This window comes from Penicillium mononematosum (genome assembly GCF_028829835.1).
Source record: "Penicillium mononematosum strain IBT 11891 chromosome Unknown utg000005l:1.0-9366267.0:1.0-9372171.0, whole genome shotgun sequence".
In the NCBI taxonomy this organism is placed as follows: Eukaryota; Fungi; Ascomycota; class Eurotiomycetes; order Eurotiales; family Aspergillaceae; genus Penicillium; species Penicillium mononematosum.
The window spans coordinates 7,313,110-7,327,035 of NW_026643275.1; the positions used below are offsets into that span (position 1 = coordinate 7,313,110).

General features: G+C 49.6%; 8 protein-coding genes across 8 annotated transcripts; 4 read left to right on the forward strand and 4 right to left on the reverse strand.

Annotated features, from left to right (window-relative positions):
- Positions 1-467: 467 nt before the first annotated feature.
- Positions 468-2,439, forward strand: N7519_010967 (uncharacterized protein; the record flags this gene model as incomplete). Its single annotated transcript, XM_057297740.1, has 9 exons — positions 468-568; positions 624-673; positions 748-946; positions 1,007-1,158; positions 1,209-1,584; positions 1,641-1,883; positions 1,947-2,055; positions 2,120-2,289; positions 2,343-2,439. The coding sequence occupies 9 exons, from the start codon at positions 468-470 to the stop codon at positions 2,437-2,439; spliced, it is 1,497 nt and encodes a 498-aa protein (XP_057145622.1).
- A 566-nt stretch (positions 2,440-3,005) lies between these two features.
- On the reverse strand, positions 3,006-3,562 carry N7519_010968 (uncharacterized protein; the record flags this gene model as incomplete). The annotated part of the gene is made up of 3 exons (XM_057297741.1): positions 3,006-3,068; positions 3,364-3,411; positions 3,464-3,562. Coding segments are annotated over 3 exons (210 nt in total), but the record flags the coding sequence as incomplete, so codon positions are not given.
- Positions 3,563-4,182: 620 nt separating this feature from the next.
- On the reverse strand, positions 4,183-5,694 carry N7519_010969 (alpha/beta hydrolase; the record flags this gene model as incomplete). The annotated part of the gene is made up of 5 exons (XM_057297742.1): positions 4,183-4,247; positions 4,307-5,116; positions 5,175-5,375; positions 5,431-5,504; positions 5,558-5,694. The coding sequence occupies 5 exons, from the start codon at positions 5,692-5,694 to the stop codon at positions 4,183-4,185; spliced, it is 1,287 nt and encodes a 428-aa protein (XP_057145624.1).
- A 200-nt stretch (positions 5,695-5,894) lies between these two features.
- On the forward strand, positions 5,895-8,238 carry N7519_010970 (uncharacterized protein; the record flags this gene model as incomplete). Its single annotated transcript, XM_057297743.1, has 2 exons — positions 5,895-6,133; positions 6,198-8,238. The coding sequence occupies 2 exons, from the start codon at positions 5,895-5,897 to the stop codon at positions 8,236-8,238; spliced, it is 2,280 nt and encodes a 759-aa protein (XP_057145625.1).
- A 287-nt stretch (positions 8,239-8,525) lies between these two features.
- N7519_010971 (uncharacterized protein) lies at positions 8,526-8,717 on the forward strand (the record flags this gene model as incomplete). Its single annotated transcript, XM_057297744.1, has 1 exon — positions 8,526-8,717. The coding sequence occupies one exon, from the start codon at positions 8,526-8,528 to the stop codon at positions 8,715-8,717; it is 192 nt and encodes a 63-aa protein (XP_057145626.1).
- A 499-nt stretch (positions 8,718-9,216) lies between these two features.
- Positions 9,217-12,022, reverse strand: N7519_010972 (TLD domain-containing protein; the record flags this gene model as incomplete). Its single annotated transcript, XM_057297745.1, has 7 exons — positions 9,217-9,404; positions 9,461-10,864; positions 10,933-11,100; positions 11,268-11,455; positions 11,722-11,730; positions 11,801-11,919; positions 11,972-12,022. The coding sequence occupies 7 exons, from the start codon at positions 12,020-12,022 to the stop codon at positions 9,217-9,219; spliced, it is 2,127 nt and encodes a 708-aa protein (XP_057145627.1).
- A 365-nt stretch (positions 12,023-12,387) lies between these two features.
- Positions 12,388-13,060, forward strand: N7519_010973 (uncharacterized protein; the record flags this gene model as incomplete). The annotated part of the gene is made up of 2 exons (XM_057297746.1): positions 12,388-12,583; positions 12,651-13,060. 2 exons carry the CDS (start codon positions 12,388-12,390, stop codon positions 13,058-13,060), a joined length of 606 nt encoding a protein of 201 aa, XP_057145628.1.
- Positions 13,061-13,307: 247 nt separating this feature from the next.
- On the reverse strand, positions 13,308-13,829 carry N7519_010974 (Major facilitator superfamily domain general substrate transporter; the record flags this gene model as incomplete). Its single annotated transcript, XM_057297747.1, has 1 exon — positions 13,308-13,829. The coding sequence occupies one exon, from the start codon at positions 13,827-13,829 to the stop codon at positions 13,308-13,310; it is 522 nt and encodes a 173-aa protein (XP_057145629.1).
- Positions 13,830-13,926: the final 97 nt, after the last annotated feature.

The window sequence follows — 13,926 nt, forward strand, 5'->3', positions numbered from 1 at the left end:
CCCACCAAGGACATGTCGTATATAAGTGCATTCGCACTTCGTTCCGACCATACCCCGCATCATACAAGCGGAGGGATTTAGCAAGAGCACGCAATAAATCCATCCGATGAGGCCTAAGATATCGGCTAGTTTTTGGCTTCTGTGTGGTGGCCGGGATATGCGCACGCCATCATGCATACACATGTCGCCTCCGCGGGCGCATCAAAGTGAACGGCAAATGTGCTAGCTTTGTTTTGAGATATATTTTAGCCTCGTGGAAAGCTAGCTTTGGCAATTTGGATTTGCTGAAAGAGCGATGGTGACAGTGGGTGGGGGAATTGGTTAACACTTCCCCGGCTGGCTGTTTTTTAAGTGCCGAGATGCTATAGAAAGACATGATCCTATAAGAAGTAATGGCGATGTCTATAACTTAACGTGCGTCTTTTGCACATTCGGGAGCAGCATCGGACGTTTCCCAAGCCTGGCTCATGTCTGATCTGAAAAGCAAGGCCGGGAGATTGTCCCTATTGGGGCTTGCCAAAGAAGTGTTTAATTGGTATCCATCTTCTTATCCTGCCGAGGAGAGAAAGTTAGAATATCAATGCTTAAGAATATATCTGTGGGGGATATGCTGACGTTTCTAGATTACTTTTCAAGTTGGACTTGTCGATTCTGATATTCGCCTGTCTCTGCTGTAAGTAGATGAGTCCGAATGAGCATATGAAAACATCAACTAACAAACTAGTCTTTGTCAAGTATCTGGGTGAGCCTACGTCCTCATGGGTTGCTATTTGACTCGAAGCCAACATATCACAGACCAAACAAACATTAGCAATGCGTATGTTAGTGGTCTCAAAGAGGACTTCGCCCTGTACGGCAATGAACTGAACTACTTCAATGTCTGCTACTTCACATCATATGTGTTATTTCAAATCCCTGGACTACTACTTATGTCACGCCCAAAGTTGTGAGTCTCAGTAATTGAAATGCCTCCACACTCATATCAAGACGCTGACTGATTCCATAGAGCCCGCTGGTTGTTACCTACCCTCGAAGTCCTCTGGGGTATATGTACATTCGCTCAGAGCCGTGTCACCAACGTTCACCAGATTTATGCCCTTCGTTTCTTGGTTGGAATGCTAGAAGCACCTGTCTTTGCAGGAACGCATTTCATTCTTGGTGAGTTCAACAAATATATCGTCGTCTGGACTATACTAACCATAATGAAGGTTCATGGTACACGGGTCCCGAACTCTTCAAACGAGCCGGAACATGGTTCATCTGTAACCCGCTCGGTACCATGGTTAGTGGATACCTACAGGCAGCTGCTTATACCAACCTCTCTGGTGTTGGGGGTATGCCTGGATGGAGGTGGCTGTTCATAATTGACGGCATATTTACCATCCCCGTGGCCTTGATCGGGTTCTTCATTTTTCCCGGTATTCCGGGTTCACCCAAACCGTTCTATATGACGGACCGCGATGTTGCATTGGCCAAGGAGAGAACTACAAGAGCCAAGATCCGCCAACCTGGCAAGATGAGTCTCGATGTCTTCAGGAGGACTTTTAAGAGATGGCATATTTGGGTCTTCATCACTTGCTACGCGTAAGTTTGGGAAATGTTTACCCTCGGTGTAGTCAATATGCTAACGATAGTTTTAGTTGCATGATCATCTGCTCATATCCCAGCAGCTATATGAGCCTATGGCTTAAAGAGGAGGGATACTCCGTGACTCAAATAAATCAACTGCCAACTGTCACTTATGCTGTTAATATTGTAGCCTCCTGGCTCGGGACGACATTAGCTGCAATTTATCCGGAATGGATTATATATACCATTGCATCCGCATGTTGTCTATTCTCAACATTATGCATGATAATTTGGAACATTCCCACAGCACTGAAGTGAGATACCTTCATCAGTCCTCAGATTGATTGAGTCCATATTACTGACAAGACTCTTCAAAGATTCGTTGCCTGGTATGTCTTAGGGGCGGCTGGATGTTTGAGTCCGATCCTATACTCCACCATCAATGTAATAGTGAGGGATGACGCCGAGGAACGCGCTCTCATCATGGTATGTCCATTTCCTTCGTCCTGTGAGAACAACAATACTGATCGAATTTCTTCCTCCGTTGAAGGGCTCTATGATGACATTCGGATATTCGTTCAACATCTGGGTTCCTTTGCTGGCATTTCCAACCGCCGGCCCCGATGGTGCACCGAGATGGCGAAAGGGATGGCCAATATCATTCGTGTTTTTCTTCCTTCTATGGGCTGGCTTCGTGGTCTCTGTGTATATATGGCGAAGGTAAATTCTCGTCGTTGTATATTGGTGGACATCCAACTGACATCTCGTTATAGGGAGCAAAAGAAGGAAGCCTTAGTATCACCCCAGGAAAGTAGTGACGAGGAAACGGATAGTGTGGTAGTTGACGGGACCCAGGCATTGAAGAGTTGAGTCGAATTCGGTGAATGGCTTGGGATTGATATAAACCAATAAATAGGTTATGTCAAGTCCTAACGGATGCTATTGTTCAATGGGCAGCTTTAGATTTTCCAGGACATGATTAATACGATATCTAATACCGTTATTCTGAAAACAAGAACAAGAGAAAACGGTTGTACTGAGTTGGCTAGAAGGCACATCAAGGACAGAGACAGAGTGCTGCACGAGGAGCTTACGTTGGCTCTGTAAACAGCAGACATATGAATCATCTTGGACTACGAGGGCATAACAGTCTTAGTTTTATCGAATATCCCAATAAACATAGTGGTGTTGATTTGTGACTGTAGAGTAGCTTAACTCACGAAGAAACTGACAAGGAGAGTAAAAGTTCGCTGTCGTTCGTTGTGGTATTGTAGCTCCAGGATGAACCTCCGAGGTTCATATTCACATTAATAGCGATGACACTGTGCAGTTACCATCCTTATCCGGGCGAAAATCGCCACTCCTGCCGGGCTCGTGCCTACCACTTGAGTTAGTCTTTTGCTTCAAGTTGTTTTAACGCAACGAGAAAAACCTACCTGCACCCATTGGCGCTGCACATCTAGTTGAAGCTCGCGCTGGTCATCGGTGGGTGTGTCGTTCTAAACGAAGTCTTAGCCCTGGCCACTAAGGAGAACCGAAGATGGTCATAGCAAGCTGTGCAGCATGGATGGCCGAGAAGGTGGCAGGCTCAGTGGCGGCATAGCCTAGGGCGGCTTTCTTGGAATGAGTGGTTTTGGGGATGATGGGAAACCGAAGAGAAACCGAAGTGGAACTGAGGCTTCAAATACCAGGGCCATAGTAATAGAACCGACCATCTACCACTGATAGGAACACAGGCTTTTGGCGAATATTCTCGACTCATACATAGGCAGTATAAGAGAATGGTATACTTACGGTAATTGTGCTTGCACGTATGGCGGCAAGAGCGTACGGAGCCATTGCCTATATCTCGTTAGTGTCAACATCGAAACAAACAATTAAGATGGGTTCAGACCGCTACCCGGGCCTGCCAGTTGGCCCTGTGGCGACGCCACATCTCGAGATCGTAATATGCCTCGCATAACGAGGGTGGAGGGCTGCCTAGGTAAGGCATTGTTCGCAAGAGGATTGTTTGGATATGTGGAAATTCCAAACTTCAAGAGAGAGAGGAAAAGGTTAGGAATGGGAATGAGAAGCGAAGTGATGTGAAAGGAAGAAGTGAAGGGAAGAGAAGGGAAATTAGAAAATTGGAGAGGTTCAACCCCATGACTTCGAAGTTGTCTTTAGCAAACAAGACTTTTAATGCGGTTTTATGGTGACTTCGAAGGTTTTACCTAAGAGGGATAAAGAAGAACTATATATATATATAGATATTTAGAAATGAGAAACTTCTCAAAATATCGTTTACTCTCCAGAAAGCACAAGAGAAGTCCAGCATGTTGAACTTGCTAGGTGGCAGACTAGTATTTATAGTGCCAGGATCAATGATCTAACATGGGCATTTAGCAAACTACATATGTAGTCATCCATGGATGTCACAAGTTGAAAGAAGTCTTGCTTACCCACTACCATGCTATGTATCTAAATGCCCATAAAAAATAAGGGCAAAGGTAGGAGAAGAACAATGACAGATCTTGCATAGTCCAAAAATGTACAGAATTTCCTCAACAATAATCTCGTTTATGGGGTATCTGCAACCGCTGTTCTGTGTATACTATCAATGTGCCGGTCAAATTATTCTTCGAAGGCCCTCATAACAGCGAAAGCAGCCACTGAGCCCGATGCAACACGATTATGACCTAAAGGATTACAAGTCAGTCCGTCGAATCCATAGCGAGGGCGTTTCCCTTCAACATACCACCGTATCGAATCCGTTCCCATCTAACTTTCTTCACAATCTCAGTGCCATCTCGATTGCTGATCACATTCTTCCAGACCTTAACCTCGCTAGGGTTACCATCCTCGGTTTTGTGGTACGTCATAGCACCTGGGGCACCCTTGATGCGTGTGCCCGTGGCACCCTCCCAGACGCGGCGTCCTTCGTACCAGGGAATTTCGGCATCGTCGAAAGCATGAACTATTGTCAGATCAAGACTTTTGTCGGTGTAGTCCATATCTACAGCCCCCAAAGAAGTAGTGTTGACACCGGTAAGGCGCGCCAGTCTTCCAGCTGTGTCCCAGTGGTCCACAATATGGCTCAGCATCCATTTCTGGAACCGAGGATATCCCATAACTGGCGACAGCATAGGTGGTGTGATGCCTTTAAAGCTGTAGGATTCGATGAGATTCGGTAGGCTGCTGAAGGACGCCAATAGAACCACGCCAGCAAATGGATCGGCGTTCTCGATGGCTGGTTGGATAGCTGCCGGGTCAGATGATCCGAATGCAAAACGCTCTGCTACTGCGGTTGTGACCGCAGTTCCAAGGCTTTGGCCCATGATAACGATACGAGAAGTGGGAACCTTTAATGGCCCTGCAGTAAGGAAGTTAATGAGAGATACGCCGTCCGTGATAAGACCTTCCTCTGTGGGAGTTCCAGTGCTAACTCCAAAGCCGCGATAGTCAATTGCAAAGACGTGGACCGGGTTTGATGGGGTAGACAGGCTCAACATCGAGTTGTAAGTGGCGGGGCGATGAGCAGAACCCAAGTGCGCCGCATTTCCGTGGACTTGATTGCTCAAACGTTAACTTGGTAACAGTGAGGATTTAGGTCGTTAATAACCTACAGCTTACGACCACTCGTGCATTAGGGTCATCGGCGAGAAGCTTATGGGCAACTGTCTTGGTGTAATCTTCTGCTGGGCCTGTAGAGGGATTCTCCATTAATTCCTTTTCATATTCCCGGCAAAGATGCAACGGTAGTAAGTGCCACCCGTAGATAGTTTCATTGTCGGGCGTCACCAAATGAAAGGGTTGGACTTGGGTTCCTTTTAGGAATTGGTTAGCAAACATACTTCTGTGGTTCACCTCGACACGCCGTACTCAAAAAGCCAAATTGTTCAACTTGATTGACATCCTGCCACACGCTAGGGTTGACCTTGTTCGCATAAAGAACACTTTGTTATCTATGTTAGCTCACTCTGCGCATACGCCCGGGCTAGATACATACAAACGCTGGACCTCTGGGAAGGTCAAAGAGAGGAGGCACAACACATAGACCAGCCCACCAGCTGCAAGAGACCAGTAAGCCTTCTTGAAAATAGGTTTGAGTTCAACCATTATGCATCCAGGGATTGAGGTGTGCATTAACACCAAGGTGAGTGGACAAGCGGACAAGCGGACAAGCGGACAACCTTAGAAGTTGGAAGACACGGCGCTGATAAGCGGCGCGTTATCGCGTCTCTCCCATTTCTCCCTTCCCTCTCTCCATCCCCCTCCAACCTTTGGCTATAGGATGTTTCTTCTACTTCTATCGCGGGTATCGTGATTATATCATTGTATTGACCATGGCTGAAAAGCGCAAACTTCCGGCGCGTGACCGCCGCGAATCTGCGGCGAAAAGACGTGTCTCCGAAGCTACGCCGCAGTCTCACAAGAAAAAGGCACCAACTCCCCGTGTTCCATCGCCGGAACTAGTTGACGCCCCTCTACCGACAAAGCTTAAGGATGGAGATCCATTGCCTATTGTCCGCACGCGACAGCCACTTTCCTTGCCGGAAAATGAGTACCAGTCAATCGCCGAAAGGTTTGACATCGCCCCCCCGACTGGTGGTGTTGCATGACTGACATTCTCCGTCTTATCCCAACAGTGCAGTTCTCCTCGCCTCACTTGAACGATCGAAGAAAAAGTGGCTGAGCGATGGCATCCTTGTTCGATACTACACAAAGCCGAAGAAGACGAAACGCGAACAGATCGAGAAGAACAACCCATCAAAGGACACTATGACGAAAATCGGGCCCTGCGATGTCACCATCGGTCCCCATTTCTTTGATGCCATGATTTACATTGTCAAAGATCCCAGTGCGCCTCCGGCACTCCAATACGCACCCCCGCAACGGCCGATGGTTCACTATGGCCATCCTAATAACTTCCAACAATACCGACCCTATCCCACTCCATCCAATCAACAACGACCTGCGCAGTATTCTCCTGGTCCTCCGGGTCGTCCTGGGTATACCGGCAGCCATCCTTCGCCCCAACAAGCTCGTGGCCCGAATCAAGGAAATGCACCATCTCCCCAAGGAGGACAAAAGCCACCGCAAGGGCAAAAGGGCCAGCCTGCCAAGCCCAGTCCAGATCCTGTGATTCAAATGCTGGCTACAAGGGCAGCTGCAGACCCTGAACTGAAGGCCTTGATGCGTGTGGTTGCCTCAAGCCAAGCATCCCAGGAGCAGCTCCGGGCTTTCCAAGCACACATCGATGAACTCAACGCAATCATCAAATCAAGAGAGCAGCAAGAACAACGGCAACAACCTTCAACAGGACAGCCACTTACACAACAGCCAGCCCCTACATCGCAAACTCAGACTCAGAAACAACAAGATGGTGGGGCGAAGTCAGTATCGCTGGAGAAATCCTCACCAACGTCGCAGACCCCTTCCAAAGGATCCAAGCAGTCACCTGTCAAGACGGAGGCACAGCTTCAAACCCCTGCGCAGGCCCCGTCGAGTCAGACTCCTAAACCTCCCCAGAGCGCCACAGGGTCAGGCACAATCAAGGAAGAGCAACCAGGCACAGAGCACAGCGGTCCCCGGCCTGCCCCGTCCGAAGCAGGGCGTCCAGTGGCACCGGCCCAATCAGCGACTCCTAGTGCTTCAAGCACCCCAGCCCCTGCTTCTACATCTCAGCAGCAGACCCCTGTGGCAAACTCGACACCGCTAGCCAGCGCTCAACAGCCAGGGGCACGACCGGGACCACCATATGCCCCCCACCAACAACCTTCTTATGGGTCACAACCTCCACTTCAGTCTCGACCGCCTCAATATGGTTCTCCTGTTCCATTCCCCCGCCCGCCTTCAATCCCTTACGTCTCCCCACTTGGTTCTGCGCCGATAAACTACAAGTCTGTGGTGTTTGAATTCACGTCTCCCTTAACCCCATATGGAAGCAGTACCTCAGGTCATGCCGGTTCGGGTGACCGCTATCTCTTCCCTGAGTACACCATCCTGGAATGGCTCCCAGCCGAGAACACGGTCATCGCCTCGTTTTTGGTCGTCCGGAAGGTCGCTCCAAACACGCCCTTCCCTCTGGAGACCGCCACAGAAGCCAACTCCAAAGGCAAAGGCAAGGGGGCATCGAAAGCTAAAAAGGGTGAACCGAAAGTCAAAACCGACAAGGGCAAATTACCAGCCGATAGCCCAGCCGCCAGCCAGCCAGCCACGCCTACCACGGCGACACCACAGAAGCAGGAACCCGCCGACCAAACAGATCCCCTAACCCCCGGGCTCCCAGGGACTCCTGCGAGTGAGGCAAACCTCAAGGAATACTGGCAACCGGTCACTTTCCGCATCCATGCCCCCAATGCCAAAATCCTCGAGCCTTTAGCCCGCGTCGTCAAGCCTGCCGACGAGGTTCGCAAATATATGAACGATATCATGGACCGCGCTGAACGTGCGCCTGATGGCTACCTGGCCATGCGGCTGCCTCGCGAGGCGGCCTCTGAATCCTTTGAAAAGGACGGGACACCTGCTTCTTCCGGCAATGTCGGAACTCGCAGTCGTCTTTCCCGCGTTCAGCTCGCGGGCGAGGAATCCGAGGCGGAGAATTCTGGCTTCGAGTTCGAGGAGGATGAAGAAGATCTCAAGGATTTCTATGATGCGCCGAGCGGACTCCCGCCGTTGAAAGCGTGATGATAGGTTTGTATGCTTCTAGAGGCGTCCAAAGCTTCATGAATCCTTATGTTCAGTGGTTGATTGACACCACACATGGCTCGGCTAGAAGATCGAGTAACTATATAGCATCGATCTGTCAACCGCTGAGTACTAGCGGTTGAGAACAGAAAGGGCCCGGCCGCAACGGCAGTCAGTGTCAAACAGATCGGATTTATATGGAACTCTGAACCTTGGTGATGCTCCTTGGTTGACGTTTGTACAATATATATAGCGTTGTTCTTGCGCCAGTTGTTGAATGTACGATAATGAATAACCGAAGCCCTTATATTTATATCCACCGGTTGTCATCTGAGCTTCTCTCCCAGCTGCAAGAGCGCCGCAAAATGCGAAACACCATCGGCCGTGCAGCCACAGTCGCGAGAGAATCCCAGTCAGGGAACGGGAGGCTCACGAAGAACACCGTGACAAGTGGAAATGTATGCGCCGCTGCGGCATAATAACACGAAGCGAGAGACATGCTCATGCCGCCGTATGTCCACGTTGGATCTGCTGCCATTGCAGGCAAACCCTGCCAAGGTCCGAACGTGACCATCACCGCCAGCAATGTTCCTTAACATCTTGACTGAGGAAATTGATCGTGATTTGGAGGAGGGGATCCGGGATTATGTGGGATGAATATCAGGCTTGCCAACATGTACATATTAGAATCGTCCTAACCCTAGCTCCAACTCTCCCACGTTTCGCGGAAGTAATACCATGCCCCTACTTCTACGTTTAGAATACAATACGGCACTACGTAGATTGCATGGAAAAGATGCCATTGAACATGCTGCGAGCTATGGTTGGCTGGAAAAATTCATGCCTGCTGAACAGGTAATTAAGATGGTAACCTCGCTCCAATCTGAACATTAGTGACACCAAGTGGCAAAAACTATACCACAGGTCCATCCCTCAAACAAACGCTTGCTCATTAAATAGACAACAAAACAACCACCCTTAACCTCTCCCGCCGACATATCTCGCGTCATCCCCAATAATACCGGCCGTCTCCAAAAGCCACCTCGCACTCTCGGCGGCCGAATCCCCAGCCCCAGCCTTGATATTGATATTACGACGGCGCTCAGCCTCCCTTGCCTCGAATTCCCACTTTGCACGCTGCATCTCCACAGGACTCAAGTTCGGGTCTGCGGAGAATGACACCTCCGGATCTGGGACTGTACCCCAGATCTCCAGGGTATACAGATCGAGCTTGAGCTTTGTCGGCGGGTCTTCGGGGATGCATTGGCAGCAGGTAGGAAGACGCCGTCGTGTCCCACGGGCGCAGCGTGAAACTCGGCTGTTTCTATGTTCGAGTCGATGATAAGACTGCCTGCTCCGTGTGGTGTCGGGTATGTCTGGTGTGTGCGGGACGGGGCGGGAATTTGGCAGCCGATTGCAATGCCCGTGTTGGTTGAGAAATAGGCTGTTGGGGTGTTGGGCTTCTTTGCGGATGAAGAAGGGTTGCCTGGAAGGAGGAGGTGTTTTGGGGATAGTTGGAAGAGACAGGGGAGGAGGTCGGATGTTTTTGAAGATGAGCTTGAGGTCGATGTGGATGTTTTCCACGGTTGGGGAATGTAGGCGCCTAGTGTTATTAACTCTTCGCTGGCTGAGTCTGCAAGAGACCCTTGCAGGATGAGGAGAGTGGCAGATTGCCAGGTAAGGACGTGGTGGGAGAAATATGTTAAGGAAGACCCGTGGGCGGCGGTGGAGAAGACGGGATGTAGTTTGACGCTGCTCCGGAGGATATTGATATCGGGTGATATGGATGGGAGGAAGAATGAAAGATGCGAGGTGAGTGTTGGATTTAAGATGGCCGACTTGAAACTTCCTGGGAGTGTAAGTGAGGCCGGTGGTGGTAAAGGAGGTTCCTTGTTCTCCTCGTTCTCATTCTCGCTCTCCTCCTGTTCGGTTTCTGTTGCTGGACCCTTATGGCGGCGTTGAGATAGGTTCAGATTTTTGCTGAAAAGCATGTGCTCGAAAAGGGCAGTCAGCGGATCGAACAGATATGGCAGAGACAATGATATCGTTCGGGCAAAAGCCTTGTAAGATATGCCATCATCGCTTTCTGCCGGTGAAAAGGCTGCAATAATACTGTCTGCTTCTTTCTTGACCGATTCCATACGCCGAGCATCCAGTCCAGTTGTGTATACCTTCAAAGACTCTAGTGGCTTCAGTGGTGCAATGACAAGCAGTAGCATAAGCAACCGGCGGAACGTATCGATAGAAATCCGGGTCTCATAAACGGTCTTGTCAACCCGGTGATCGTGTTTGAATACTTCGATCGCATCAAGAGACTCCAGTGCTGCAAGTGCAAGGTCATCATCCTCATCTTCATCGTACTCATCGTTGGCCGGTTCATCTACGGAGAAGCCCGGCGCATGGGAATGTCCAACCAAAGTTTCGGAGTCCTCAGTGGTAGATTCTCTGTTGGACTCCGCGGGGATCTTCCTCCCCACATCACCCAGACTGCCAAAGAGTAACTTGATCCGATCCTTGTCTCCCCGCTTCAGCGCTTTCCCGTAGCGCTCAGTCAAGAGCACAACGACCTTAACCATGGCCTCAAATGTCAACACGCTGGGTGCGAGCGTGTTTTGGAATGGAAAGGCTCCCAGATAAGAGACCATGCGAAAAATCACAGGTCCTGCATCTAATGGCTGGTCGGGGAAGAGGTACAGATGCCATCCGGGATGCCAAGGAAGTCTGACAAGACTTTCTCATTCCAGTACCGCAGGCCTCCCTGCTCTAACGCCCGAGAGAAGAAGTTGTCTTTGAAATGCGTGAGCTCTAATGGCGTAAAGCATTTTGTCGCAAAGCGCTCGGCGAGCACGGAGCTCAACTCCTCTGTTTATGCATGTGGTCAGACACAATTGTTCTTGACAAGACGGAGAAGATTCCCATGTCAAAGTCGAGGTCATAATATTGTCAATTACGGTCGACCAAGAGAGTACGACACCCATGTGTCTCCTAAACACCTAAACACAATCGCGACCACAACAAATAGAACTTACCTGGGGATGATGCACGATGCTCATTCGACTGGCCTGCACCCATTGTTGATTCTCGGTGGTTGATGCGGGACGACCCCACTGGGCTACGACTGCGTCCCGTCGCAGTGCTCAAGAGCTGGAAGCAAGTGAAAAGTTGGAAGAAGAGGAACAGGCGAGGGACTGAATGGCTCAGAGTTGTCAATTCAACACTAGAAATGCAGCATCAACGAACAGTAGCAAGTCAAGATAAAGAGCGAGATTCCATAACGACGTCAGGCAGTTGCCTGAGGCACTAATTTATGCCTGAGACCGAAAACTGTCAGTATATATTACGTAACGTATCTCATAAGCGAGTGGGCCACCCGTGGACACATTGGAACCTTGCAAGTGGGCCACCTAACCCAACACGCCCGGGCGTTCATGATTTATGTCAGCCGGAATTACACCTTTCCCGTCCCGTCATTCATGTACTTACCCGTGGACGCTATATAGACAGTAGCCACCTTAGGCATCTTTGGGCTGTTGAGGCACTTCAGGTAGCAGCTGCAGCTTACACCACTGCTCGTTTGGCGGGCAAGACTCTGGCAACGGTCATTTCGGCTCTTAGTTCGTTCCAGAGTAAGATCACGAAGCTGAATATGCCTGCGATCCCGGTTTCGAAGACACCATCAAGCTAGATCCAGTGAGATGTTTGGCGCCTATGTGTCACGTTGATTTATACTTACTATATTGACCTTTGAAGATAGCAAACATTGTGATAGTCGATATGTCGACATGTGTATCAAATATTGAAATGCGGTGTAGAAAGTCAGAATAAGCAAAACAAAACAAGGCAGTCACCATCGCAAGCTGTACAAATATTATTGGAGCAAAAGAAACATCGTCAAACTAACCTTGCAAACTAGGTAAAAAGCCTGGTTCGGATTAATTATTGTACTTACAATTACCCATCTTTTCTGAATATTACTTTCCTCCCCACACATATGTAGCAATGAGTGTTGCTAGGAGTGTACCCAGGTTATTCCGAAGCTTCACCTCAACTTTTGTCGCGTTGCGCACGTTTCCCAGGCAAAGAATCTGGCATCGAAATATAGCTCAACCTTTTTCCACGGCAAATACTACTCCCAACTTCCTAAGCCAAATGGAAAAACACGCTAACCCTGCTCAATTCCCCCCGGTGCAAAGCCTGTCTCCACGCATCCCGAGCAGGAGCCCCCAATCCAACGAGGCCGACCAAATCGAGCAATATCTCCACGAGGACGGCCATCGTGCCTGGGGATTCGTCATCTACCGATGTACCTACGAGAGCGACACAGCCTGGGAGGAATTTATACGCCGTCTACTCGCCAACACTAAGGAGACGCTAGAATGGGCCGGGGGGGCTTGATTTACTTGATAATCTAGCCGTGACCGTATTCGAGGACTCGAGTTTTGACGGGGCCACTGCGGCGGTGGCCAGGGACCATTTTAAGCGGTGGACGGCGACTGCAGCGCAGCAGGAACAAGGCACCGGCCCGGGATTTTCGAAACGATACTTGTGCTGTATCCAGGTTACGCAGGATGTGTTAGACTCAGTTCTCGTTGATGACGATGGGTTTGTGCGCCTGGTTCGGGGGGATTGGAAGGAGTATGATCCGTACGAGGAGGGGGAGAGGGTAGAGGAGGAACACGAGGCGCTTGAAGGGTGCACTCTGGAGAATGTGGGATGGATGCAGGTCCCATTCAATGGTGTGATGGTTGTTCCATGGTATTACTTGCGTGGTTATGGTTGGGACAGAGAGTATCGTCGTCCGCCCACGGTTGCTTGTTTCTAGTTTTCTTTTGTCTACTGTTGTCTGCTCTTCATTGAACGCAATGGCCCCTAACTACTTTAAATCGGGGGGCGGAATACCCCGGCCCTAGTATGCCCCTCAGAACTCCTTTAATTTGTGACGAACATGGTTTGAAGTTTCCTTCAACAGTATGTTAATTTATCGCAATTGGTGAGTTCACAATGTGTGGAATTTCTGCTTGTGTTTCGCTTGCACCAGTAAGCAACAAGTGCCGCAATGGTTGTACCCATCATGGAAGTGCCCCTTCCAACGCGGAAACCAAGTTGGACTCCCAATTTAGCGGTACGGCCAAGAGACTTGCGACGTGACGCAGCTCAAAGCCTCTGTTGATATCATCGCCCACCGTGGCCCTGATGACTCGGACGTTTGGATCAGTGACAACGAGCAAGTAGGGCTGGCTCATTGTCGACTTTCCATCAATGACCTGTCCTCCGCGGGGCGACAGCCGCTTCATAGAAGCGACAACCAAATACATGCCGTGGTAAACGGCGAAATATATGACTATGATTCCATTCGCCGAGAGTGCGAAACGGTTCACGGTTACGTTTTCCAGAGCGACAGCGACAGCGAGCTGGTTTTGGCGCTCTACAAGATCTACAGCGCCCCGGGATTCTTCACTCATCTTCGGGGTGAATTTGCATTTGTCATTTATGATAGCCGTGAAAGTTCTCGGCACGTGATTGCGGGACGCGACCGCTATGGCATCAAGCCATTGGTGTATACTCGCCTCGGGTCGAATCGCTGCAGCCATTGGTCCATAACGCCCTGTCGCAGCTTCGTATATAAATTTGATTTTTTTTTATTTCTCTTCTTTTTTTATCGCTAGCAAAATACAGGGAAAAGAATTC